This window comes from Phoca vitulina, unplaced genomic scaffold, assembly GCF_004348235.1.
Source record: "Phoca vitulina isolate PV1807 unplaced genomic scaffold, GSC_HSeal_1.0 scaffold48, whole genome shotgun sequence".
NCBI lineage: Eukaryota > Metazoa > Chordata > Mammalia > Carnivora > Phocidae > Phoca > Phoca vitulina.
Window position 1 is genome coordinate 1,510,633 of NW_022589751.1, and position 25,727 is coordinate 1,536,359.

Here is a 25,727-nt window from a genome sequence, read left to right on the forward strand (position 1 = left end):
AATGTGGCTGCTCAGCTCTATCATTGCAGTGCCGAAGCTGCCACCTGTAACATGTGATCCAGTGAGGGTGGCAGTGTTCAATCAAACTTTTTATTTATGGACACAAATATGAATTGGATATAATTTAACATTATGAAATATTATTTTGATTTTTTTCAACTATTTAGAAGTGTCAAAACCATTCTTGTGGACCACACAAAAGTAAGTGGTAGAATGAACTTGGCCTGTGGCCATAGTTTACCAACTCGTGCTCTAGGGAGGAAACAGGGAGCATGGGTGCTAATTTAACTCATTCTGGTACAAAATCTAGTACCAGTCATTTTTAGTCTTAAATCTTTATAGTTAATCATGCCACCTTATTGCTGGTTTAAGTGGAAAGAAATAAAAGGAGGCAATGCAAGACAATTTTAATTAAATGGTAACTTGTCTGTGCAAGTCACGTGAGTACTTGGCTTCTGGATGAATAATATTCATGTTGGAATAAATATTCATTTGCCCATCTTTTGTTCTTTAATCACATTATTAGATTAAAAGATTTAGAAAAAATTAAATACAGCATTCAAGAAAATATCTAGAAACTTAAGAAAATATTTAGAACATTTAAATATGAAAAAAGATATTTATGGATTAAGTTTATAAATTACTACATTATCCTAGTCTAGTTACATTTTTCCATTTTGAAAAAAATTGGTTTTTAACTGATCTCCTAAATCTGTTCTGTGAGAGAAAACACAGTAATGTGGTTCTTTGAAAAAAATTAGGTGGATTTAAAAGCATGTTTTTACCCTCAAAAATACATCCATTGAAATAGTTATCATGATTGTACTTTAAAAAATACACATATGTACATGCACGTGTGCATGCAAGCACATGCACACAGACTGTTTTCCATCCCATGGAAAACAGTAAAGGGCCAGTTTTTTATGACAGGAAAGTTGAGTCAGAAACCTCTTTCGGTATTCAGTATGGGTATGTAAAGTTAAAATAACCATAGGATGTATGAGAGAAGTACTTAAAATACTGCAAGGTGACCAAGGATAGAATATATTAGAGTCATTCCTTTCAACTCTAAGGGTGAAGTGGCAAAAATCTCCACTCATCCCTCCTTTTCAGGTACAAGAGCCCTCACATACTGTAAGTTCTATCACTTATTTGGGTTCACAAGCATAATGCAGTAAAGTCTGTTGTTTGATGCCTGAGGGAGCAACAGGAAATAGTATAAAGAGTAGACTTTGGAGGCAGGGGATTTGAATCTTAAGTCCACCATTTACAGGTTTAGTAAAACCTCTCTCAACTGCCATCTCTTCATTTATAAAATGAGATATAATATCACCTTACATAGTTTTTATGAGGATTAGAAATAGTGTGTAAAAAGTATCTGGCAGAGTAGCATTCAGTAAATGATAGCAATATTAATTTAGTGTTGTTCCCATTGTGTCAATTTTCATATTGTGGTAGGCATCTACAGTAGGTGCAAGTGATGGTCACCAGTCAAACACGAGGGACTAAATTGCTTATGGAGACATATTTCCGCTGTCATTCCTCCTGATGCCGTACCTGCTATGCACGTAGTTCATCTGTGATTTCAAAATGTCATCATTTTCACCATGTAAAGTTTTAAGAATGGGGCTATCCATTATGTACTTCGCCTTTGTGTGGTGGTAGTATGTGCTTCAGAAGTGGTATGGAATATGCCCTTCTTATTTAAGATTATCCTAAATTATTTCCATTTCTTACAACCATATAGAACAGGAAATTTTGTTAACCCTCATACATTAGCAGAGATACATACTTTAGTTTTTCTGTAAGTAAATCAGACATGGTGATCAATACTTATTCTTAGTCTGCTCTATTTAAAATCTTAGTCATTCTACAAATATGCTGAACTTGTGTTTATCCTAAACCTTTACCGTTGTAATTTTACTGTTACTGAAAAAGCTGAGTGAAATTTCACTAATGTTTATGTTTAGTTCAACATTCATTGGCTATGCACCAAGCACTGTGCCAGGCACTGAGACTAAGAAGATGAATAAGGCCTAATATCTGCTTTCATCTTGCTTACATATGGGGGGAGTGAGAAGGAAAGATAGACATATAAGTATAAATATGAGGATAGTGGGATAAGTGCCAGTATATTATGCAGTCAAAGAGAAGGGGCTCCAAATAATAATTATGTTAAGGTATGAATAAATGTCATGGTGACTGATCAGTAATTCAGATGTTTTACGTGTATAATAATTTGTGACATGACTTGACTGGGGTTTCTTTTTTCATTTTAAAATACACGCTGTTCTAGGTGGTTATGCTTCCAAATGCTGAAAAAAATCTTGTTATTCTTATTTTTTCATTGTTCTTTAAGAACAGATAATGTTCTAATGACACCTGTGTGAGTTCTTTTTTAGTGAAAATCCTCTCAGGATGAATAAAAATCTGGACTTCTGTGTCAATTTCTTTTTCATTATGGTTAAATGGAATTCTTTTTTTTTTTTTTTTTAAAGATTTTTTTTTTTATTTATTTATTTGACAGAGAGAGACAGCAAGAGAGGGAACACAAGCAGGGGGAGTGGGAGAGGGAGAAGCAGGCTTCCCGCCGAGCAGGGAGCCCGATGCGGGGCTCGATCCCAGGACCCTGGGATCATGACCTGAGCCGAAGGCAGACGCTTAACGACTGAGCCACCCAGGCGCCCCAGTTAAATGGAATTCTGATCAGCCTGTGGTCTAGGTTTTGCAATTATCAGCCTTGGCTGATAAAATGAAATCAGTGCATTTTTGTGAAGATGGATTTTGCTTCTGTGGGAGTGAGGTAGTAGGTGCCATTAAGACCTTCACTTGTGGTATATTGACTTCAGAAAAGCTTAGCTGTGCTAGATATGTCAGTCATGCTAGATCATGGTATTTATCCATATTTATTTTTTTCTTCTAAGAAGTATATTTTTTGAAATACATTTGCCTTGAATTTACATTGACAAGATTTATTCTTTTACCATTAGCAGCATCTGTATAGTTTCTATTGCACATAAGTATTTTTAGTCATTGAGCAGGTATCAGAAACATCTCAGTAGTAATTATTGCTTTCTTTGCAGTGGTGGGTCTGTGTATAATTTGTATACGGATGAAGATGAAGAAATTGAGCCTTCTCCTTCTGGGCAACAGATAATTGAAAATTCAATAACTATGAATAAGATGAAGCTGCTGAAGGCTAAGATGGAGAACATGAATCTCAGCAAAAAGGTGAAGCTGTTGGCATTTGGCCAGGCTTTTCTCTAGTTTGTCCCTGCAGGGCTCACAGCATTGAGGTCTGTTGATAATTGTGAAAATGAATTATTTATAAAATATTGTTCATTTCAAGTTTCTGGCCTCAGTTATTTATTGAGATATTAACAGTGATGAATTGTTTTTTTAGGCCACCAATACATCTACTGTGATATATTGCACTTAAAATAATTCACTGTTTTTTTTTAATTTCATAGCTCTAGTGCTAAGAAGGATAATAAAAAATAGTCTAATCTTAATCTTGCAATAGTTACTTTTTAAAATGCTCTGTTAATGTTTGCTTTTTATAGATACTGCCTCTATTTGGGCTTTGATAAGGAATATTCCTATGTTTAGCTTTACTAGATATTGTCAGTTTTCCAAAGTAATTCCAAAGTAATTGAACCAGTTTACATTCAACTGTCCAGTAGTGAATGAGAGAGGGTTTTCACACAGTCTTACCAGCATTTGGTATGATCCTTCTTATTTATTTTTGTCATTCTGGTTGATGTGTAGTTGCCTCACATTGTGGTTTTAATTTGTATTCCTCTGACTGATGAGGTTGAGCACCTTTCCCATGTTTATTGGGTATTTGGATATCCCTTTTTGTAAAATGCCTGTTCATATCTCTTGGGCATTTTTCTGTTCAGTGGTATGTTTTTTCCTTACTGATTTTTTTTTATCTTTATGTATTCTGGATATAAATCCTTTGTCATACACACACACACATATCACTACTCTGTTACTTTGCTTTTCACTCTCTTAATAACTAATCCCTTTTTCTTTCTTGAAATATAATATATACATATAATAAGGTTCACAGATCTTGAATGTACAGCTTGATGAATTTTTACATTTATATACACTCATGTAGGTACAACCCAGATTAAAATAGGACCAGGTTTCCTTATAACCTTTCCCTACTCCCAGAAATAACTACTATTCTTACACTTGTCACCATAAATTAGTTTTGCCAGTTGTTGAACTTTGTATAAATATCCTCTTCTTTTTTTTTTTGGTCTGGTTTCTTTTGCCCAACAACATACTTTTGTAAATCATCCATATTGTGGGTATCAGTTCATTCTTTTTTCTGCTATGTACTATTCTATTGTATGACTATTCTTCAGTTTGTTTCTCTCCTTTTGATAGGTTGGATTGTTTGTAGTGTTTGGCTTTCATCAGTAAAGATGCTTTCAACATTCTTATACATGTTTTTGGTGGACGTATGCACTCTTTTCTTTGGGGCATAAGCCTAGGAAGGTACTTGTCATAGGGTAGTTTTATATGTAGCTTTAGTCACTACGCCAATTTTGCAAGAGCTCTGTAATTGTTCCTTTCTCATTTAGATTTACAATCCATCTAAAAAAACTTTTTAAAAAATGTAATGTGAAGTAGGGTAAAGATAATTTCTTCCAGGTGGAGAACAGTTGACCTAGCTCTATTGAAAAAAATTTCTTTCTCCACAATCTAAATGTTTATGCATCTAATAACAGAACTTCAAAATATGCAAAGCAAAAGCTTCAAAGAGAAATCAGCAAACCCAGTTATTTTAGAAGAATTCTACATTCACACTCTCAAAAAATTGATAGAAAAGCTAGTGAATCAGAAAAGATCTAAGAAGACTTGAATAACACTATCAACCTACTTGTTCTGATTGACATTTACAGAATGCTCCACCTAAAAACAGCAGAATATACATTCTTGTTAAGTGCACGCAGAACATTTACTAAGATAAACCATATTGTTTGCTATCAGACAAGTCCCGATAAATTTGAAAAGATTGAAATCATACAAAAAGGGTCTCTTATTATAATGGGATAAAGCTAGGAATCCATAACAGATATTTGGGAAGTCCAATATTTTGGAAATAACACACTTCTAAGTAGTCGATGGGTGGAATAAATCCAAAGAAATTAAAAATCATTTTGCATGGAGCAAAAATATTCTGATAATGTGAATTACTTTTTTTAATATGAAATCATTCTTACATTCTTAGAATGAACCACTCTTGGTTGTGATGAATCTTCCTTTTTATATCTTTATGTTTCATTTGCTAATACTGTATTTAGGACTTTTATCAGGGAAATTGGTCTGTAATTTTTTCTAACATACAGCAAAATTGAAAGAATTTTACAGTGAACACCCATTTATCTATCACCTAGATTTTATAATTTTTTAATTGTTTTTAGTTGTAAAATATACATAAAATTTAGTATCTTAATCATTTTTGAGTTTACATGTTGTTCAGTAATGTTAAGTACATTCATACTATTGCACAATCAATCTTTAGAACTTTTTCATCATGCAAAGTGAAACTCTGTACTCATTAAACAATTCCCTATTTCCCTGCTCCCCCTGCAGTCCCTGGCAACCACAATTCTGCTGTTTCTATAAACTTGACTCTCTAGATACCTTGTATAAAGTGGAATCATACAGTTTTATTTTTTTGTTTTTGTTTTTGTTTTGTGGATGACGTACTTCGTTTAGCCATGTGCTCAGAATTCATCCATGTTGTAGAATATGTCATAATTTCCATATTTTTAAGGTTGAGTAATATTCCATTTTGTGTGTGTGTGTGTGTGTGTGTATAACATTTTATTTACCCATGCATCTGTCGATGGAGACTCTACCTCTTGGCTGTTGTGAAGAATGCTGCTATCAACATGGGTATATAAATATCTCTTTGAGATCAATCCTTTGGATATATACCCAGAATTTCAAGATCCTATGGTAATTCTGTTGTTAATTTTTTGAGGAATTGCCATATTGTTTTCTTTTTTTTGTAAAGATTTTATTTATTTGACAGAGACACAGCAAGAGAGGGAACACAAGCAGGGGGAGTGGGAGAGGGAGAAGCAGGCTTCCTGCCGAGCAGGGAGCCCGATGCGGGGCTTGATCCCAGGACCCTGGGACCATGACCTGAGCCAAAGGCAGACGCTTAACGACTGAGCCATCCTGGCGCCCTGCCATATTGTTTTCTACAGCAGTTGTATGTACCATCTTACAATCTACTGGTGATACACAAAGTTTCCAATTTTTCCACATCCTCACCAACACTTGCTTTTTTGTTATTTTTTAAAGAGTAGTCATCCTCATTGGTGTGAGGTGATATCTCATTGCAGGTTTGATTTGCATTTTTCTAAAGGTTAGTGATGTTGAGCATCTTTTCATGTGCTAGTTGACCACTTGTATATCTTCTTTGGAGAAATGTCTATTCAAGTCTGTGGCCCATTTTTGAATTCGGTTATTTGTTTTTGTCGTTGAGGTTTAAGAGTTCTTTAGAAATATATTCTGGATACTGAATTCTTAGAAGGTATGTGATTTGCAAATATTTTCTCCTATAGGTTGCCTTTTTGCTCTGACGGTAGTGTCCTTTGATACACCAAAATTTCAAATTTCTATGTAGTCCATTTTATCTGTTTTTACTTTTGTTGCCCATACTTTTTTGATTTCGTATCCAAAAAATCATTGCCAAATCCAATGTCATGAAGCTTTTCCTTCTGTTTTCTCCTAAAAGTTTTATAATTTTAGGTCTTACATTTAGATCTTTGGTACATTTTAGGTTAATTTTTGTATGTGGTGTAAGGTAAGACTCCCAACTTCATTCTTTTGAATGTGGGTATCCAATTTTCCCTCTTCCACTTGTTGAAGAAACAGTCTTTTCCCCATTGGGTGGTCTTGATACTTTGTTGAAAGTCATTTGACCACATATGTGAGGGTTTATTTCTGGGCTGTCTACTCTATTCCATTGGTCCATATGTCTGTCTTTATGCCAGTACCACACCTTTATTTTTTTATTGAAATATAATTGACATACAATATATCCTATTAATTTTAGGTGTACATCATAGTGATTCATTATTTTTATATATTATGAAATGATCCCCAGAATAAGTCTAGTTACCATCTGTCAATACACAAAGTTATTACAATATTATTAACTGTATTTCCTTTGCTGTACATTACATCACCATGACTTATTTCTTTTTTTTTTATAAAGATTTTTATTTATTTATTTGAGAGAGAGAGAATGAGAGAGAGCGAGTACATGAGAGGGGGGAGGGTCAGAGGGAGAAGCAGACTCCCCGCTGAGCAGGGAGCCCGATGCAGGACTCGATCCAGGGACTCCAGGATCATGACCTGAGCCGAAGGCAGTCGCCCAACCAACTGAGCCACCCAGGCGCCCCATGACTTATTTCTTTTATAACTGGAAGTTTTTGCCTCTTAATCCTCTTCATCTGTTTTGTCCCGCCCCCAACCCCTCATTCTGGTTTGTTTCCAGTATCTATGAGTTTGTCTCCATTTGTTTTTGTTTGTTTTGTTTTTTTCATTCCATGTATATGTGAAATCATACAGTATTTGTCTTTGTTTGACTTATTCCACTTAACATAATACCTTCAAGGTCTATACATGTTGTCGCAAATGACAAGATTTTATTCTTTTTTTTTTTGGCTAATATTTCATTGCGTATATATACCACATCTTTATCCATCTATCAGTGGACACTTAGGTTTCTTCCATATCTTAGCTATTGTAAATAATGTGACATTGAACATAGGAGCACACATAATCTCTTTCAATTGGTGTTTCTCTTTTCTTCAGGTCAATGCCCAGAAGTAGAATTTTGATATATTGTACGGTAATTCTATTTTTAATTTTTAAAAAAGATTTTATTTGCTTGAAAGAGAACATGAGTGGAGGGAGGGGCAGAGGAAGAGGGAGAGAGAATCCTCAAACAGCCCCCCTGCTGAGTGTAGAACCCAATGGGGGGCTTGATTCTAGGACCCTGAGATCATGACCTGAGCCAAAATCAAGAGTCAGACACTTAACCAACTGAGTCACACAGGCTCCCCTATTTTTAAGTTTTTGAGGAACCTCCATACTGTTTTCCAGAGTGGCTGTACCAGCTGGCATTCCTACCAAATGTATGAGGGTTCCTTTTTCTCTATATCCTTGCTAATACTTGTTGTTTTAATTTTTCTGGTAATAGCCAATTTGACAGATGTGAAGTGATAGCTCACTGTAGTTTGGATTTGCATTTCCCCAATAATTAGTGATATTGAACATCTTCTCATGTGCCTATTGGCCATCTGTATATCTTCTTTGGAAAAATGTCTATTCAAGTCCTCTGCCTATGTTTTAATCTGGTTGGTTGGTTGTTCGATATTAAGTTGTGTAAGTTCTTTACATATTTTGGATATTAACCCCTTATCAGATATATGATTTGCAAATATCTTTCCCCATTCAGCGGGTTGCCATTTTGTTTTGTTATTGCTTTCCTTCACTGTGCAAAAGTTTTTTAGTTTGATGTAATCCCATTTGTTTACTTTAGCTTTTGTTGCCCTTGCCTAAGGAGACTGGCCCCCCAAAATATTACTAAGACCATCATCAAAGAGCTTATTGGCTATGTTTTCTTCTAGGAGTTTTATAGTTTCAGGTCGTATATTCAAGTCTTTAATCCATATTGGATTTATTTATTTATTTTTAAAGATTTTATTTATTGTCAGAGAGAGAGAGAGAAAGAGAGAGCATAAGCAGGGGGAGAAGCAGGCTCCTCGCCCAGCAATGAGCCCGGCGTGGGACTCGATCCCAGGACCCTGGGATCATGACTGAGCTGAAGGCAGACACTTAACTGACTGAGCCACCCAGGCGTCCCCATTTTGAATTTATTTTTGTATATGGTAAAGGTATTGGTTTCTTTTCATTCTTTTGAGTACCACACTCTTTTGATTACTGTTGCTTTGAAATAAGTTTGAAATCAGGAGGTAAGAAACCTACAATTTTGTTCTTCTTTGTTAAGATTGTTTTGGCTGGGGGCGCCTGGGTGGCTCAGTCATTAAGCGTCTGCCTTCGGCTCAGGTCATGATCCTGGGGTGCTGAAATGGAGCCCTGCGTCGGGCTCCCCGCTCAGCGGGAAGCCTGCTTCTCCTCTCCCACTCCCCCTGCTTGTGCTCCCTCTCTTGCTCTCTCTGTCAAGTAAATAAAATCTTTAAAAAAAAAAAAATATTGTTTTGGCTATTTGGAGTTCCCTGAGGTTCCATATGAGTTTTAGGATGGATTATTCTATTTTTGAAGAAAATGTAATTGAGATTTTGATAGAGATTACATTAAATCTTTATATTACTTTTTTTTAAATTTTATTATGTTATGTTAGTCATCATCCAATACATCATTAGTTTTTGATGTAGTGATCCACGATTCATTGTTTTCATATAACACCCAGTGCTCCATGCAGTATGTGCTCTCCTTAATACCCATCACGGCGGGGGCGCCTGGGTGGCTCAGTCGGTTAAGCGTCTGCCTTCAGCTCAGGTCGTGATCCCAGGGTGCTGGGATCGAGCCTCGCATCGGGCTCCCTGCTCAGCTGGGAGCCTGCTTGTCCCTCACTCACTCCCCCTGCTGGTGTTCCCTCTGTCGCTGTGTCTCTCTCTGTCAAATAAATAAATAAAATCTTTAAAAAAAAAAATACCCATCACGAGGCTAGCCCATCCCTCCACCCTCCTCCCCTCTAAAACCCTCAGTTTGTTTCTCAGAGTCCATAGTCTCTCATGGTTCATCTCTCCCTCCGATTTCCCCCCCCTTCATATTTCCCTTCCTTCTCCTAATGTCCTCCATGCTATTACTTATGTTCCACAAATAAGTGAAACCGTATGATAATTGAACTTCTCTGCTTGACTTATTTCACTTAGCATAATCTCCTCCAGTCCCAACTATGTTGATGTAAAAGTTGGGTATTCATCCTTTCTGATGGCTGAGCAATATTCTATTGTATATATGGACCACATCTTCTTTATCCATTCATCTGTTGAAGGGCATCTCAGCTCTTTCCACAGTTTGGCTGTTGCGGACATTGCTGCTATGAACATTGGGGTGCATATGGCCCTTCTTTTCACTACATCTGTGTCTTTGGGGTAAATACCCAGCAGTGCAATTGCTAGGTCATAGGGTAGCTCTATTTTTTAATTTTTGAGGCACCTCTACACTGTTTTCCAAAGTGGCTGTACCAACTTGCATTCCCACCAACAGTGTAAGAGGGTTCCCCTTTCTCCACAACCTCTCCAACATTTGTTGTTTCTTGCCTTATCAATTTTTGCCATTCTAACTGATTTTGATTTTGATTTCCCTGATGACTAATGATGATGAACATTTTTTCATGTGTCTGTTAGCCATTTGTATGTCTTCTTTGGAGAAGTGTCTGTTCGTGTCTTCTGCCCATTTTTTGACTTGATTATTTGTTTTTTGGGTGTTGAGTTTGAGAAGTTCTTTATAGATCTTGGATACCAGCCCTTTATCTGTAGTGTCATTTGCAAATATCTTCTCCCGTTCTGTGAGTTGCCTCTTTGTTTTGTTGACTGTTTCCTTTGCTGTGCAGAAGCTTTTTATCTTTTTTTAAAAAAAATTATTTATTTATTTGACACAGAGAGAGACATAGCGAGAGAGGGAACACAAGCAGGGAGAGTGGGAGAGGGAGAAGCAGGCCTCCTGCGGAGCAGGGAGCCCGATGTAGGGCTCGATCCCAGGATCCCAGGATCATGACCTGAGCTGAAGGCAGACGCTTAATGACTGAGCCACCCAGGCGCCCCAGAAGCTTTTTATCTTGATGAAGTCCCAAAAGTTCATTTTTGCTTTTGTTTCACTAGCCTTTGGAGATGTATCTTGAAAGAAGTTGCTGTGGGCGATGTCAAAGAGGTTACTGCCTATGTTCTCCTCTACGATTTTGATGGATTCCTGTCTCACATTGAGGTCTTTCATCCACTTTGAGTTTATCTTTGTGTATGGTGTTAGAGAATGGTTGAGTTTCATTCTTCTGTATATAGCCGTCCAATTTTCCCAGCACCATTTATTGAAGAGACTCTGTTTTTTCCATTGCATATTTTTTCCTGCTTTGGCAAAGATTATTTGACCATAGAGTTGAGGATCCATATCTGGGCTCTCTATTCTGTTCCATTGGTCTATATGTCTGTTTTTGTGCCAGTACCATGCTGTCTTGGTGATCACAGCTTTGTAATATAGCTTGAAATCGGGCAACGTGATGCCCCCAGCTTTGTTTTTCAACATTTCCTTGGTGATTCGGGGTCTTTTCTGATTCCATACAAATTTTAGGGTTGTTTGTTCCAGCACTTTGAAAAATGTCATTGGAATTTTGATCGGGATGGCATTGAAGGTATAGATTGCTGTGGGTAGCGTAGACATTTTAACAATGTTTATTCTTCCGATCCACGAACAGGGAATGTTTTTCCATTTTTTTGTGTCATCTTCAATTTCTTTCATGAGTGTTCTGTAGTTCCTAGAGTATAGATCCTTTACCTCTTTGGTTAGGTTTATTCCGAGGTATCTTATGGTTTTTGGTTATATTGTAAATGGAATCGTTTCTCTAATTTCTCTTTCTACAGTTGCATTGTTAGTGTATAAGAAAGCAACTGATTTCTGTGCATTTTGTATCCTGCCACATTACTGAATTACTGTATGAGTTCTAGTAATTTGGGGGTGGAGTCTTTTGGATTTTCCGCATAAAGTATCATGTCATCTGCAAAGAGAGAGTGAGTTTGACTTTTTCTTTGCCAGTTTGAATACCTTTGATTTCTTTTTGTTGTCTGATTGCTGTTGGTAGGACTTCTAGTACTATGTTGAACAATAGTGGCAAAAGTGGGCATCCTAGATGTGTTCCTGATCTTAAGGAAAAGGCTCTCAGCTTTTCCTCATTGAGGATGATATTCGCTGTGGGTTTTTCATAAATGGATTTTATGAACTTGAGGAATGTTTGCTCTATTGCTATACTCTGAAGAATTTTAATCAGAAAAGGATGCTGTATTTTGTCAAATGCTTTTTCTGCATCAATTGAGAGGACCATATGGTTCTTCTCTGTCCTCTTATTAATGTGTTCTATCACATTGATTGATTTGCGAATGTTGAACCACCGTTGCATCCCAGGGATAGATCCCACTTGGTCGTGATGGATGATCCTTTTAATGTATTGTTGGATCCAGTTAGCTAGGATTTTGTTGAGGATTTTGGAATCCATATTCCTCAGGGATATCGGTCTGAAATTCTCCTTTTTGATGGGGTCTTTGCCTGGTTTCGGGTTTAAGGTAATGCTAGCCTCATAGAATGAGCCTGGAAGCTTTCCTTCTGTTTCTATTTTTTGAAACAGCTTTAGGAGAATAGGTATTATTTCTTCTTTGAATGTTTGGTAGAATTCCCCCGGGGGGGAAGTCCAGGCCCTGGACTCTCGTTTTTTGGGAGGTTTTTGATAACTGCGTCAACCTCGTTACTGGTTATTGGCCTATTTGGGTTGTCAATTTCTTCCTGTTTCAGTCTTGGGAGTTTATAGATTTCCAGGAAGGCATCCATTTCATCCAGGTTGCTCAGTTTATTGGCATATAGTTGTTGATAATAATTTCTAATAATTGTTTCTATTTCCTTGGTGTTAGTCGTGATCTCTCCCCTTTCATTCATAATTTTATTAATTTGGGTCCTTTCTCTTTTCTTTTGGATAAGTCTGGCCAGTGGTTTATCGATCTTATTAATTCTTTCAAAGAACCAGCTTCTAGTTTCATTGATCTGATCTACTGTGTTTCTGGTTTCTAATTCATTGATCTCTGCTCTAATTTTAATTATTTCTCTTCTTTTTTTTTTTTTTTTAAAGATTTTATTTATTTGAGACAGAGAGAATGAGAGAGAGAGAGAGAGAGCACATGAGAGGGGGGAGGGTCAGAGGGAGAAGCAGGCTCCCTGCCGAGCAGGGAGCCCGATGCGGGACTCGATCCAGGGACTCCAGGATCATGACCTGAGCCGAAGGCAGTCGCTTAACCAACTGAGCCACCCAGGCGCCCTTAATTATTTCTCTTCTAATGCATGGCTTAGGCATCATTTGTTGCTTTTTCTCTAGTTCTTTAAGGTGTAGAGTTAGTTGGTGAATTCGGGATTTTTCTGTTTTTTTGAGTGAGGCTTGGATGGCTATGTATTCCCCCCTTAGGACTGCCTTTGCAGTATCCCATAGGTTTTGGACCAATGTGTTTTCATTCTTATTGGTTTCCATGAATTGTTAAAGTTCTTCTTTAATTTCCTGGTTGACCCAAACATTCTTGAGCAGAGTGGTCTTTAGCTTCCAAGTGTTTGAATTCCTTCCAGATTTTTTCTTGTGATTGAGTTCCAGTTTTAAAGCGTTATGGTCTGAGAATATGCAGGTAATAATCTCAGTCTTTTGGTATCGGTTGAGACCTGATTTGTGACCTGGTATGTGATCTATTCTGGAGAAAGTTCCATGTGTGCTCAAGAAGAATGAGTATTCTGTTGTTTTAGGGTGGAATGTTCTGTATATATCTATGAGGTCCAGCTGGTCCAGTATGTCATTCAAAGCTCTTGTTTCCTTGTTGATTTTCTGCTTAGATGATCTGTCCATTGCTGAGAGTGGAGTCTTGAGGTCTCCTACAATTAACGTATTGTTATCAATATGCCTATTTTGGTTAACAGTTGGCTTATGTAGGTGGCTGCTCCCATGTTGGGGGCGTAGATATTTACAATTATTAGATCTTCTTGTTGGATAGACCCTTTAAGCATGATATAGTGTCCTTCTGTGTCTCTAACTACAATCTTTAGTTTAAAATCTAATTTGATATAAGAATTGCTACCCCAGCTTTCTTTTGAGGTCCACTGGCATGGAAGATGGATCTCCATCCCTTCACTTTCAGTCTGGATGTATCTTTAGGTTCAAAATGAGTCTCCTATAGACAGCATATGGATGGGTCCTGTCTTTTTATCCAATCTGCAGTGCTGTGCCATTTAATGGGAGCGTTTAGGCCATTCACGTTGAGAGTGATTATTGAAAGATACGAATTTATTGTCATCATGTTGCCTGTAAAGACCTTGTTTTTATAGATTGTCCCTGTAAATTTCTGTTGTATATCACTCTTGGGGTCTTTCTCCTTTTATAGAACCCCCCTTAATATTCTTGCAGGGTCGGCTTAGTGATCACACATTCTTTCAGTTTCTGCCTGTCTTGGAAGCTCTGCATCTCTCCATCCATTCTAAATGACAGTCTTGCCGGATAAAGTATTCTTGGCTGCATGTTCTTCTCGTTTAGTACCCTGAATATGTCTTGCCAGTCCTTTCTGGCTTGCCAGGTCTCTGTGGATAGGTCTGACGTTGTTCTGATGTTCCTCCCTCTGTACGTAAGGAATCTCTTCCCCCTAACTGCCCTTAAGATGGTTTCCTTGGTTCTAAGATTTGCAAGTTTTACTATTACATGCCAGAGCATTGGCCTGTTTTCCTTGATCTTGGGAGGGGTCCTCTGTGCCTCTAGGACACGAATGTTTGTTTCATTCCCCAGATTAGGGAAGTTCTCAGCTACAATTTGCTCAAATATATCTTCTAGTCCTCTCTCTCTCTCCACTCTCTCCGGGATTCCAATAATTCTGACATTGGAAAGTTTCATAGTGTCACTTATTTCTCTGATTCTATTTTCATGGATTCTGAATTGTTTTTCCCTGGCTTCCTCTTTTCCCTTTTTTCTATTAATTGGTCTTCCAGGTCACTAATTTGTTCTTCTGCCTTGCTTATCCTAGCTGTTAGATTATCTAGATTGGATTGGATCTCATTGATGGCATTTTTAAGTTCTGCCAATTCAGCTTTCATTTCTGCCCTTAGAGACTCTATGTTGCCATTAATTGATTTCTCCATTCTAGCTATTGTCTTCACAATTGCTAGCCTGAATTCCATCTCTGACATCTTGGTTATATCTGAATCCATTTGTAAATCTGGGGCATAAGTCATAGTCTCTGAGTCTTTCCTATTTTTGGGGTTCCTCCTCCTAGTCATTCTGTTGAGGAGTGGTTGAGGGAATGTATAGAATCCAAATTATTGACCACAACCCAAGCAAGATGCACCTATTTTATAGGGACCTTAGGGTTGCTGGCCTCTTGTTTTCCCAGCCTTCTTCTTGGGGAGGGGCCTGCCACACTGTCAGTCAGGCAACCCTGTTTGGTCAGAGTTGCCCTGCCCCCTGTGGTGGGGATGGGCTCAGTGAAAACCGGTTTTTTGGGGCTTTTCTTCTGGTGGCTTTCCCTGGCGGCTTTCCCTGTCTTTTCTGGGAGTCAGAGCAGAACAGACCGTTTCCAACCCTCTGCCTCAGAGCAGAGAGATCACAGTCTGTTCTTCAGTGAGCTCTCCAGGCCACACTCTCCGTTTCTGTCTGTGCTGCTATAAACTGCAGTGTCCTGGGTTGTGCGCCCCTCCGCAGCGCTCCTAGTCCTTGCCTCCAGGTTGGGGCACATCTCTGCCCTTTGTGCTTCTAAAACCGCCAGCTGCCCCCAGTTTGCATGCGCTGCCCACCGCTCGGGTTTCAGTCTGGGGGGCTGCCCTAATGTCCTTTCCCCGCCACCACTGGTCTGTGAGTCTGTGCCCCGTCCCCATCACTGGAGGCTATCGCTCACGTGCGGTGTAGGATCCCCACGGCCAGGTTCCCTCCCCCTTCCGTTTATCCTCCGATATCTGCCTGCTCCCCGCTTTGGACCTCGAAACCAACCGCCTGCAATATCCTGTTTGTAGAGATCTAGATCTATCATCTTACATCTCAGGCTGATTTCGTGGGTGTTCAGAGTGGTCTGGTAGATATACAGCTCAATTCTGGGGACCAGTTGGAATAGGGTTCCTTACTCCTCATCTTTTCAAAATCCCCCTTTATATTTTGACTCATGGCTTATTTAGAAGTGGCCTCCTTAGTTTCCAAACATGTGGAATATTTATACCTTTTTGTTATTGATTTGTAGTTTAATTTCACTGTGGTCAGAGAACATACTCTTAATGATTTCAAGCCTTTGAAATTAATTAAGGTTTGATTTGTGACAAAGCATATTGGTAAATGCTACTTGTGCACTTGAAAAGGGTGTGTAATGAATCACTATATGTAATATTCTGTATGTATTAGTTAGATCAAGTTTATTGTGTTGTTCAGATCTTTTGTATCCTTTCTGATTTTTTTTGTAGGGGGTCTGTTTTCTGTCCATTTTTGAGAGAGTGTTTATTTAAAAAGTCTCCCTATTTTGTTACAGATTTGTGTTTCTCCTTTTAGATGTTTATTTTTATTTTACATTTTTAAAAAAGATATTATTTATTTATTTGACAGAGGGACACAGTGAGAGAGGGAACACAAGTTGGGGAGAGGGAGAAGCAGACTTCCCACTGAGCAGGGAGCCTGATGTGGGGCTGATCCCAGGAACTCAGGATCATGACCTGAGCTGAAGGCAGACGCTTAACGACTGAGCCACCCAGGCGCCCCTATTTTATATATTTTGAAATTGTCATTTGATCTACTACAGATTTGTGTGATATCTAAGGAATTGTAGTATCTGTCTTGTAGTTTAACATTTGTATTATTATAAAATGTTTTTCTTTATCTCTAGTAATGCACTTGTCCTAAAATCTACTTTGTCTACTATTAACATAGCTATGCTAGCTTTCTTTTGCTTTGTGTTTCTATTGTATATTCTTTCTATCCTTCTACTTTCAATCTCTTTATGTCCCTATATTTAGGATTTGTCTCTTCTAACTGGTATATTGTTGGCTTTATTATTTTATTTTATTTTTTAATTGAAATATAGTTGACACACAATGTGTTATCTTTTAAATCTAAACTGACAAACTTAAGTCTTTTATTTTACTTAAATTCAGTGTAATTACTGATATATTTGGATTTTTATCATCTTTGTTTTCTGTTTAACCAGCTGTTTTATGTTGCTTTTTCTCTCCTTCTTGCCCTTTTTTTGGATTAGTCTATTTTTCCCTTATTTGGTTTTTGTTCTGCATTACTTTGTTGGTTATGCATCCTTACGCTGGTTTTTCAGGCGATTACCCTGGAGATTATAATGTGCATCCTTAACTACTAAAGTCCAATAAAAATGATGTTTACCACTTTCCTGTTAATGACAGAATTCTAGAACTCTAACCCCACTTATATATCCAAACATCTTTTGTGTCATTGTTGTCATACATTTTAATTTTACGAAATTTTTGAACCTCTCCAATTGTTTTATATTGCCAATATTTTTATTTATATTTACCCACATATTAACCTTTTCTGTTGCTCTTTATTCTTTTCTGCAATTATGTGCTTTCCTTCAAGGATTATTTTCCTTCTATCTGAATCATTTCTTTTAGTATTTCTTTTCATTTAGGGTTTCTAACAATGGATTCTTTCAGCATTCATCAGAAAACCTATTTATTTTACCTTTTGTATTTTGAAAAATGTTCAGTCTTTCAGAAATGTTATAGGACTAGTACAGTGGACACCCATGTACACTGTACCTTGACTCACCAATTAACATTTTTACATGTTTGCTTTCTCTCCTTGTTTTTTCACCTGATCCGTTTGGGAGTTAGTTGCAGATATCATTTACCTCTAAATACTTCATTTTGCATTTATCTCTTAAGAACAAGGGTCTTCTCCTGCATAACCACAACTCAGTTATCATACATATGATTTATCATTGATACACATTCTGTCAGCTATATTCATATTTCTCTATGTCCCAGTAATGTACTTGATTTTATTTTGTTTTGATTTTTGCTGTTTTCAATCTGGGATCCAATCAAGAATCATGCATTGCATCTAGTTGTAATGTTTTCTTGGTCTCCTTTTATACAGAACTGTTTCTAGCTATGAAAGTCCTAGATGACATCTTCCATTAAGAGGCTATTTCATCTACATTGAAAATCTGTTGGTTAGTGTAGCCACCTTCATTAAGTATTCTAGTTAGATCTTCTGGAGAACTGGCTGCAGCTTTTACATCACCACTGTGGCTTCACCTTGCACTTTTATGTTATGGAGACAGCTTCTTCTTTAAACCTCTGCTAATTTCAGACTTTTCTTCTGCAGCTTCCTTACCTCTCAACCATCATAGAATTGAAGAGAGTTAGGGCCTTGCTCTGGATTAGGCTTTGGCTTAAGAGAATGTTGTGGCTGGTTTGATCTTCCATCCAGACTACTAAAACTTTCTCCCGTTTCTACAATAAGGCTGTTTCACTTTTCTTGTCATTTGTGAGTTCACTGGAATAGCACTTTTCATTTCCTTTAAGAACTTTTTCTTTACATTTACAACCTGGCTATTTGGTGCAGGAGGTCTAGCTTTCAGCCCGTTTCAGCTTTTGACATACCTTCCTCCTTAAGCTTAATCATTTCTAGCTTTTGATTCAAAGTGAGAGATGCACGACTATTTCTTTCACTTGAACACTTAAAGGCTATTGTAGGTCCAATTTCAGTATTGTTGTTTCTCAGGGAATAGGGAGGCCCAAGGAGAGGAAGAGAGTCGGGGGGATGGTCTGTTGGTGGAGCAGTCAGAACACATACAACATTTATCAATAAAGTTTGCCATTTTATATGGGTGGGGTTCATGACACCCTAAAACAATTACAGTAACATCCAAGATCACTGATCACAGATCACCATAGTAAATATAATAATGAAAAAATTTGAAATATCGTGAGAATGCTCAAAATGTGACACAGACATAAAGTGAGCAAATGCTGTTGGAAAAATGGCTTTGATAGGCTTCCTTGACGCAGGGTGGCCACAAACCTGCAATTTGTGAAGAATACAGTATCTGCGAAGTTCATCAAAGCCAGGTATAATAAAATGAGGCATGCCTGTAATTTTTATTTAACCAAAGGAATATTAACAGTTGTGTGTAGACAAAAGTGAGGATTTTGTATGGCAAAGTAAGTTTCTTATTTCAAGAGCACCTTCTTTTCTTGGTATAGTGAAATGCAGTTTTTTTAATCAATAATACTCTTTCATTGGAAGGTTGGGTTGTTGTGTTTTCTGATTTGGTGACTCCCTTTTGTGTCAGTGGATGCTTACTTTTATTTTCTTGCTGCCTTCTTTACCTTCACTATCAAGTCTCAATGGAGAACTTTCAGTTTACCCCTTCTTTCCCCAGAAGTCGTGTCTTCTTGAAGCTATCTCCTTAGGTCCTGAACAGTTTCAAGTCACTTGCTTTTGGTTTCCTAGTAGCTTGTGTTTTAATATCCTAGATCTTGGGATGCCTGGGTGGCTCAGTTGGTTAAGCATCTGCCTTTGGCTCAGGTCATGATCCCAGGGTCCTGGGATCGAGTCCCATGTTGGGCTCCTTGCTCAACGGGGAGTCTGCTTTCCCTCTGCCTGCTGCTCCCCCTGTTTGTGCTCTCTGTCTCTCTGACAAATAAATAAATCTGAATATCCTATATCTTAAACATCTTTTCAGTATTTTCATAATCAAGTGGGATTTTCTCCTTTAAGGGTTTATTTTATCTTTGTTCCATCAGCCCTTGATTATCCACACCTTTCTTTTTCTTCCTTTCTTCTTTTCCTTCCTCTTGCCCTCTCTTTCCCTCCCTCTTTTCTCCCTTCCTCCCTCCCTCTCTGTCTTACTCCCTTCCTTCCTTCCTCTCTGGCTCAACACTTTTTCTTGTCTCTCACCACAGGCATAAGCTTTGCAGATGAGTCTCCTAGATTTGGGTATTTTTCTCCTTATAGGTAACTTGAAGTTAATTTTATCTGTCCCCTGGTTTTGATGAAGGCATGAGTTATGGGTCATTTTATTTGCTTATTTGCTTGTTGATTTGTATGGTTTTTTGGAGGATGCATGGAGAAATTCAGATTTAGGCAACCACTGTTAAGCTCTACGGCCCAGAAGTCATCACCTCCATTTTTGAAGAATACTTTTGTTGAGTAGAGAATTGCAGTTTGACATGACAATGGCCCTAGGATAAAAGCAGCTACAGGAGCCAGCATATCTTTCCAAGGTTCTTTCTTTGCAGTTTTAGCTCCTCTACTTCTTGCCTCAACTGGTGTCCACTAAATTATCTGGCTTTTCTTATATTTCTAGGTTGGGAGTGTTGTTTAGGTCATCAGGTGTTCCACCCCATCCTGATGCACATTTCAGCCAATATCTTGAGGCTTCATATCCTTAATTTTTAAATTTATCCATGACATCATGAATTGTCATAATACTTTTATTAAAACTTAGTGTATTAAGGACCCCTAGACCACTCCCCAATTTGATGATTTGCTAGGAAGACTCACAGTACCAGCATATAGTTGCATTCATGGCTAAGATTTATTGCAGCAAAAATGGTATGAAGTAAAATCATCAAAGGGAAAAGGCTCATGGCTCAGGTCCAGAGGAAACCAAGCACAAGCTTCCCAGAATCCTTTCCCAGAAGAGTCTCATGGACATGCTTTATTCCTCTTTCAATGAGTTGTGTCAGCACAACTATGGAATATTGTCTACCAGGGAAGTGTTTTAGAGACTCTGTGCCCAGGGGTTTTATCAGGGGCCATTGATGTAGACACCCTCTGCCTAGCATGTACCAAAATTCCAGACTCCCAGAAGGAAAGCTGGTATTTAGCATAAACCATATTGCTTATACAAACAGATTAGGCACTTTTCAGTTAGGGTGGTGGGAACCCTCTTGAAATACAAGTTCCCAGAAGCTAGCCAAGGGCCAACCTTGCAAGCAGGCCTTTGCAAGGATAGCAGTTTAGGCCTGTTAACTCTTTTCTGTAGTACCTATGTAGTCAACATTTACTCATCTTACTAGGACAAATTGCTGGCGATCTAAAATAGGTCGGCAATATCATATCTCCTATAATCAGTGAGTTTTCTTCTCAGCAAAACTCTGACAAATAATCAGTAGTGAGGAAGATAAATAAAACAAAATTTATCTTTTTTAACATTCTCAGGAAATCATCCTCAATGGAGAAAGAGAGCAAAATTCTTCTCAGTCATAAGCTTAAGATTTTAATCTTTTAAGATATTTTTAATTGAAGTTATCAAAATGCCAGTGTTGCAGTAAATAACATTTTCTTCCTTCATTAATTTTTGTTAATAGGTAGACAAAATGACTGTAAGAAATTATGTATTCACTCTTTTTTTTAGCCTAAGAAAGCTGTCAAGGTAAAACCTCGTCCACCTATAGCTCCTCGACCTTCTAGTAGTTCTACCGCAGCTGCTCGCCACAGATTGTTAAGGGTTCTCCCCCACATTGGGCAGTCATGTTTACCTTCTCCTGAGAATGCATATCTACCTGAAACTTCCAGCAATGCAGTTTCAAGTTTGGCAACTCTGCCCCCTGCTGATAGACCCGTGTCATCTATCGCTAGCGATTTTCTTAAGGAAGATTATAACTGGGAGAGTAACACACAGTCTCATTCCAATAGTAGCATCAAACTACCACCTCAGATACCCCATATGGAGTTGGAAAATGACAAAGAGCTTGCTGATTCTGTTCTCCATCTTGGATCATCCCTGCCTAGGCGGACAAAACACTTTTCAGGAAATTTGTCATCTAATAATGAAGATGACACTGTTTTATTTTCAACTTCAGAAGAATGTGTAACTGAAGAATCACTTCTACCTGAAGTGGGTTCATTTGCTACATTTACAGAAGGAAACACTGATGAACAGAGCAGTGGCTTAGAAGTCACACCGAAGGTGAATTCAGAGTTCTTACTCACTAATGATGACAAAGGGTTGAAAGCTGCAGAGCAGCATCTTAAACATGTTGCAAGAATGTTGAGTGGTGAATCGGTAGAAACTACAGTTCTCAACCACCGTGACTTAAGTCCTCACAAGAATAGACTCTTGTCACCTCTTCGCTCTTCTACACCAGGGTCGCTCCATAATTCTCTGGTGAAATCACAGAGGCAGTCCAAATGTTTTGAGTCTGGGAATCTCCAGTCTCCTGCATCACAAAATGTGCTTCGGTCATTGGATGTTCGAAATATAACTGATTCTTCTTTCTCTAGGACTACTCGCTTTCGAGCTGTTAAAGTTGATTCACCCAGGAAAAGATCTGATATTATTTCTAAAGTTGAGGCTCGGGATATTACAGAAATGGCTAACAAGGCTTCCAAAGAGCCTGTTGGTTGTGTAAATAATATAGGTTTTCTTGCTTCGCTGGCCCGGAGTGCAAGCAGAGGTAGCTTACAGAGCACACATGGAGCAGGCAGGCTTCGGACCTCTGGAATCGGGCTGTCTACAAGCCTCCAGCATTTTCAGGAGGAAAACCTTAGGAAAAATTCTCCCCAGTTAGAACCTACAGATTTTTTTCTAGTAAGTATTTGCCTTTCAGTATGCTCTACTAGTTATCCTTAGAGTCATTCAACATATTTAAAATTTGTTTTTTTGTTTACATAAGTAAGGAGGCCTAAGGTTGAATTCTTTTCATAAGTTTCTCATAAAATGTTTATCTAGTTTGTAGAAAATATTTCTGACAGTTGAATTTTAAATAATGTTTTAGTCCTAAATTGAGAACTGTAATTTGAAAATAATTTTGTGCAATTTATGACATATTTTTAATGCTGAATATATTTTTTTAAAGATTTTATTTATTTGACAGAGAGACACAGCCAGAGAGGGAACACAAGCAGGGGGAGTGGGAGAGGGAGAAGAAGCCTCCCGCGGAGCAGGGAGCCTGATGCGGGGCTCGATCGATCCCAGGACCCTGGGATCATGACCTGAGCCAAAGGCAGACGCTTAATGACTGAGCCACCCAGGCACCCCAATGCTGAATATTTTTATTAATTTTTCCCAAATAAGAACTTTTATTTATACCATAAAATTTCATTCTCTTAAGGAAAAATAATAAGTAAAATATTGCTGGATGTGAGAAACAGATTCCAAGTTAATTTAATTAAAAATTTAATTAAATGAAAGCCCAACAGCATTTCCATAATAAAATACAACCATAATAGTTTCTTAACTATAGGGAACAAACTGAGGGTTGCTGGAGGGGGAGATGGGTTGGGGGATGGGGTAATTGAGTGATGGGCATTAAGGGCACTTGACGTAATGAGCACTGGGTGTTATATGTAACTGATGAATCACTAAATTCTACCCCTGAAACTAATAATACACTATATGTAAACTAACTTGAATTTAAATAAAATACTAAAAAGTACAAGTATTTCATGTTCAGTGATCTTTTCTTCTGTTCTTCATTAACTTACCTCTGTAGATGTTTTGTGTTTTAATTATAGTCTGCCCGTGGTATTGGAATGAATGGAAATAACACAGCAGCAGGGAGAAGAGTAGGTAAGCTGCCAATAATTTTGAAAATATAAGCCTAACAATCATTTCGTTATGCATACTGTATTTTCAGAGAGAAAAGAAGAACATTCTTTGTGGTATGTATGGAGTAAATTCTCCCTAAACTTTGTTCCACTTAGAAAATGATTATGAGAACTGACTGTAGGACATATTTGAAGAATAAAACTAAAATTGAAATTGAGGTCTCTGTTGCCTTGGGAAAAGATATGGTCTATGTAAAAAGACAAGAAGAATGAAGAATTAACATGTAATTCCCAATCCTCTCAGTCACTGGCCACTCTACAGCCAAGCTGGGCTGCTGGGTGGGTTTTGTGAAAGTATCCTAGAGAGGTGTTTCTTAATATCATGATCCAGTATCAAGGATGGTAGTAAGAGCTCCTTTTGATGAACCAATTATTTCTGGATAAAAGGAAAGGACTGTCCTTGAACCAGCCCTTTCCAAAGCTCAGTAGCAGAAGTGGCTATAACATTACCACTCCCTTCTTCCAGGAACACCTTAAAAGTGCACTGGCCGGTCCTTGTTTCCAGGGCAGCCATTATTATCTCTTCTTTTGTGGTTTAATACCCAGACTAGGGATGGGAACTCATTACCAAAGATGTACCACCTTTGTAGCCCTGGAGTTCTCAAGGATACTTTATAAAAGTATATAAAACGGATGTGACAACCAATATAATGTATATTATGGTTATCATATGAGTTTTATGCCTTTAAAGAGATACTTAGGGTTTATTTTTCACTGCTATGTAAGGCCCAAAGTTTTAAAGTCTTAATATATCTACTTTTTTTCAGTTTTGAATTGTGGTAAAATATACATAACATAAAATTTACTGTCTTAACCATTTTTAAGCATATAACTCAGTGGCATTAAGTACATTCACATTGTTGGATGGTCCATCTCCAGAACTCTTTTTATCTTGAAAAACTTGAAACTCTGTATCCATTAAACCCTAACTCCTCATTCACCTGCCTCACCCCAGCCTCTAGTAGCCACCATTCTACTTTCTATCTCAGTAATTTTAAATACTCTAAGTATCTCATATAAGTGGAATCATACAGCATTTGTCTTTTTCTGTCTGGCTTACTTCATTTAGCAAGGTTCATCTGTGTTGTAGTGTATGTTAGAATTTCCATACATTTTAAGGCTGAATAATATTCCATTGTGTGTAAATACAGCATCTTGCTTATCCATGTATCTCTGGATGGAGACCTGTGCTGTTTCCACATTTTAGCTCTTATGAATAAGGCTGTTAGGAACATGGATGTCCAAATATGTCCTTTTAATTCTTTTGGGTATGTACTCAAAAGTGGAATTGCTGGCTCATATGGTAATTCTATTTTTAAATTTTTAGGAACTGCCATACAATTTTCCATAGTGGCTGCACTATTTTATGTTACCGCCAACAGTGTGCAAAATTTCCAGTTTCTCCACGTTCTTACCAACACTTGTTATCTTCTGGGTTTTTGTTTATTTGTTTGTGTGTTTTTTTGGTAATGGACATTCTAACAGGTATGAGGTAGTATCTCCTTGTGGTTTTGGTTTTCATTTCCCTGATGATTAGTGATGTTGGGTATATTTTTATGCGCTTAGCTATTTGTACGTCTTTGGAGAAATGTCTGTTCAAATATTTTGCCCATTTTTAAATTGGGTTGTTTTGGGTGTTTTTTGTTGTTGTTGAGTTTTAGATATTCTCCATATATTCTGGATACCGATCCCTTATCAGGTATATGATTGGCAAATATTTTCTTCCATTCTATAGGTTGCCATTTTACTTTATTGACAGTGTCTTTTTTTTTTTAAGATTTTATTTATTTATTTGAGAGAAAGAGCATGAGCAGGGTGAAGGGCAGAGGGAGAGGGAGAAGCAGACTCCCTACTGAGCAGGGAGCCCGACGTGGGGCTTGATCCTGGGATCCCGGGATCATGACCTGAGCCGAAGGCAGTTGCTCAACCGACTGAGCCACCCAGGCGCCCTGACAGTGTCTTTGATGGACAATAGTTTTTAATTTTCATGAAGTCCAGTTTGTCTGTTTTTTTCCTTTGGTGCCTGTGACTTTGTTGTTGTGTCCAATAACTCATTGACAAATTAGGGGTGCCTGGGTGGCTCAGTCAGTTAAACATCTGCCTTTGGCTCAGGTCATGATCCCAGGGTCCTGGGACCAAGCCCCACATCAGGCTCTCTGCTCAGCGGGGAGCCTGCTTCTCCCTCTCCCTCTGCCTGCCACTTGCCCTGCTTGTGTGTGCACGCTCTCTCTCTGCCCCCTCCTTTGTCAAATAAATAAAATCTAAAAAAATAAAAATAAAAAATAAATCGTTGCCAAATCCACTGTCATGAAGCTTTCCCCCTATATTTTCTAGGAGTTTTATAGTTTTAGGTCTTATAGGTCGGTCT

The 25,727-nt window shown here is 37.9% G+C and overlaps 1 protein-coding gene across 5 annotated transcripts in view; it reads left to right on the forward strand.

Annotated features, from left to right (window-relative positions):
- ZFAND4 (zinc finger AN1-type containing 4) overlaps positions 1-25,727 on the forward strand; it is a 77,795-nt gene that overhangs the window by 45,865 nt on the left and 6,203 nt on the right. For all 5 annotated transcript variants that reach the window (XM_032432227.1, XM_032432232.1, XM_032432230.1 and 2 more), the window contains 3 exons: positions 3,084-3,231; positions 21,165-22,340; positions 23,267-23,321. In XM_032432227.1, coding sequence (XP_032288118.1) covers positions 3,084-3,231; positions 21,165-22,340; positions 23,267-23,321 — 1,379 coding nt within the window. The remainder of the gene's footprint in view (positions 1-3,083; positions 3,232-21,164; positions 22,341-23,266; positions 23,322-25,727) is intronic.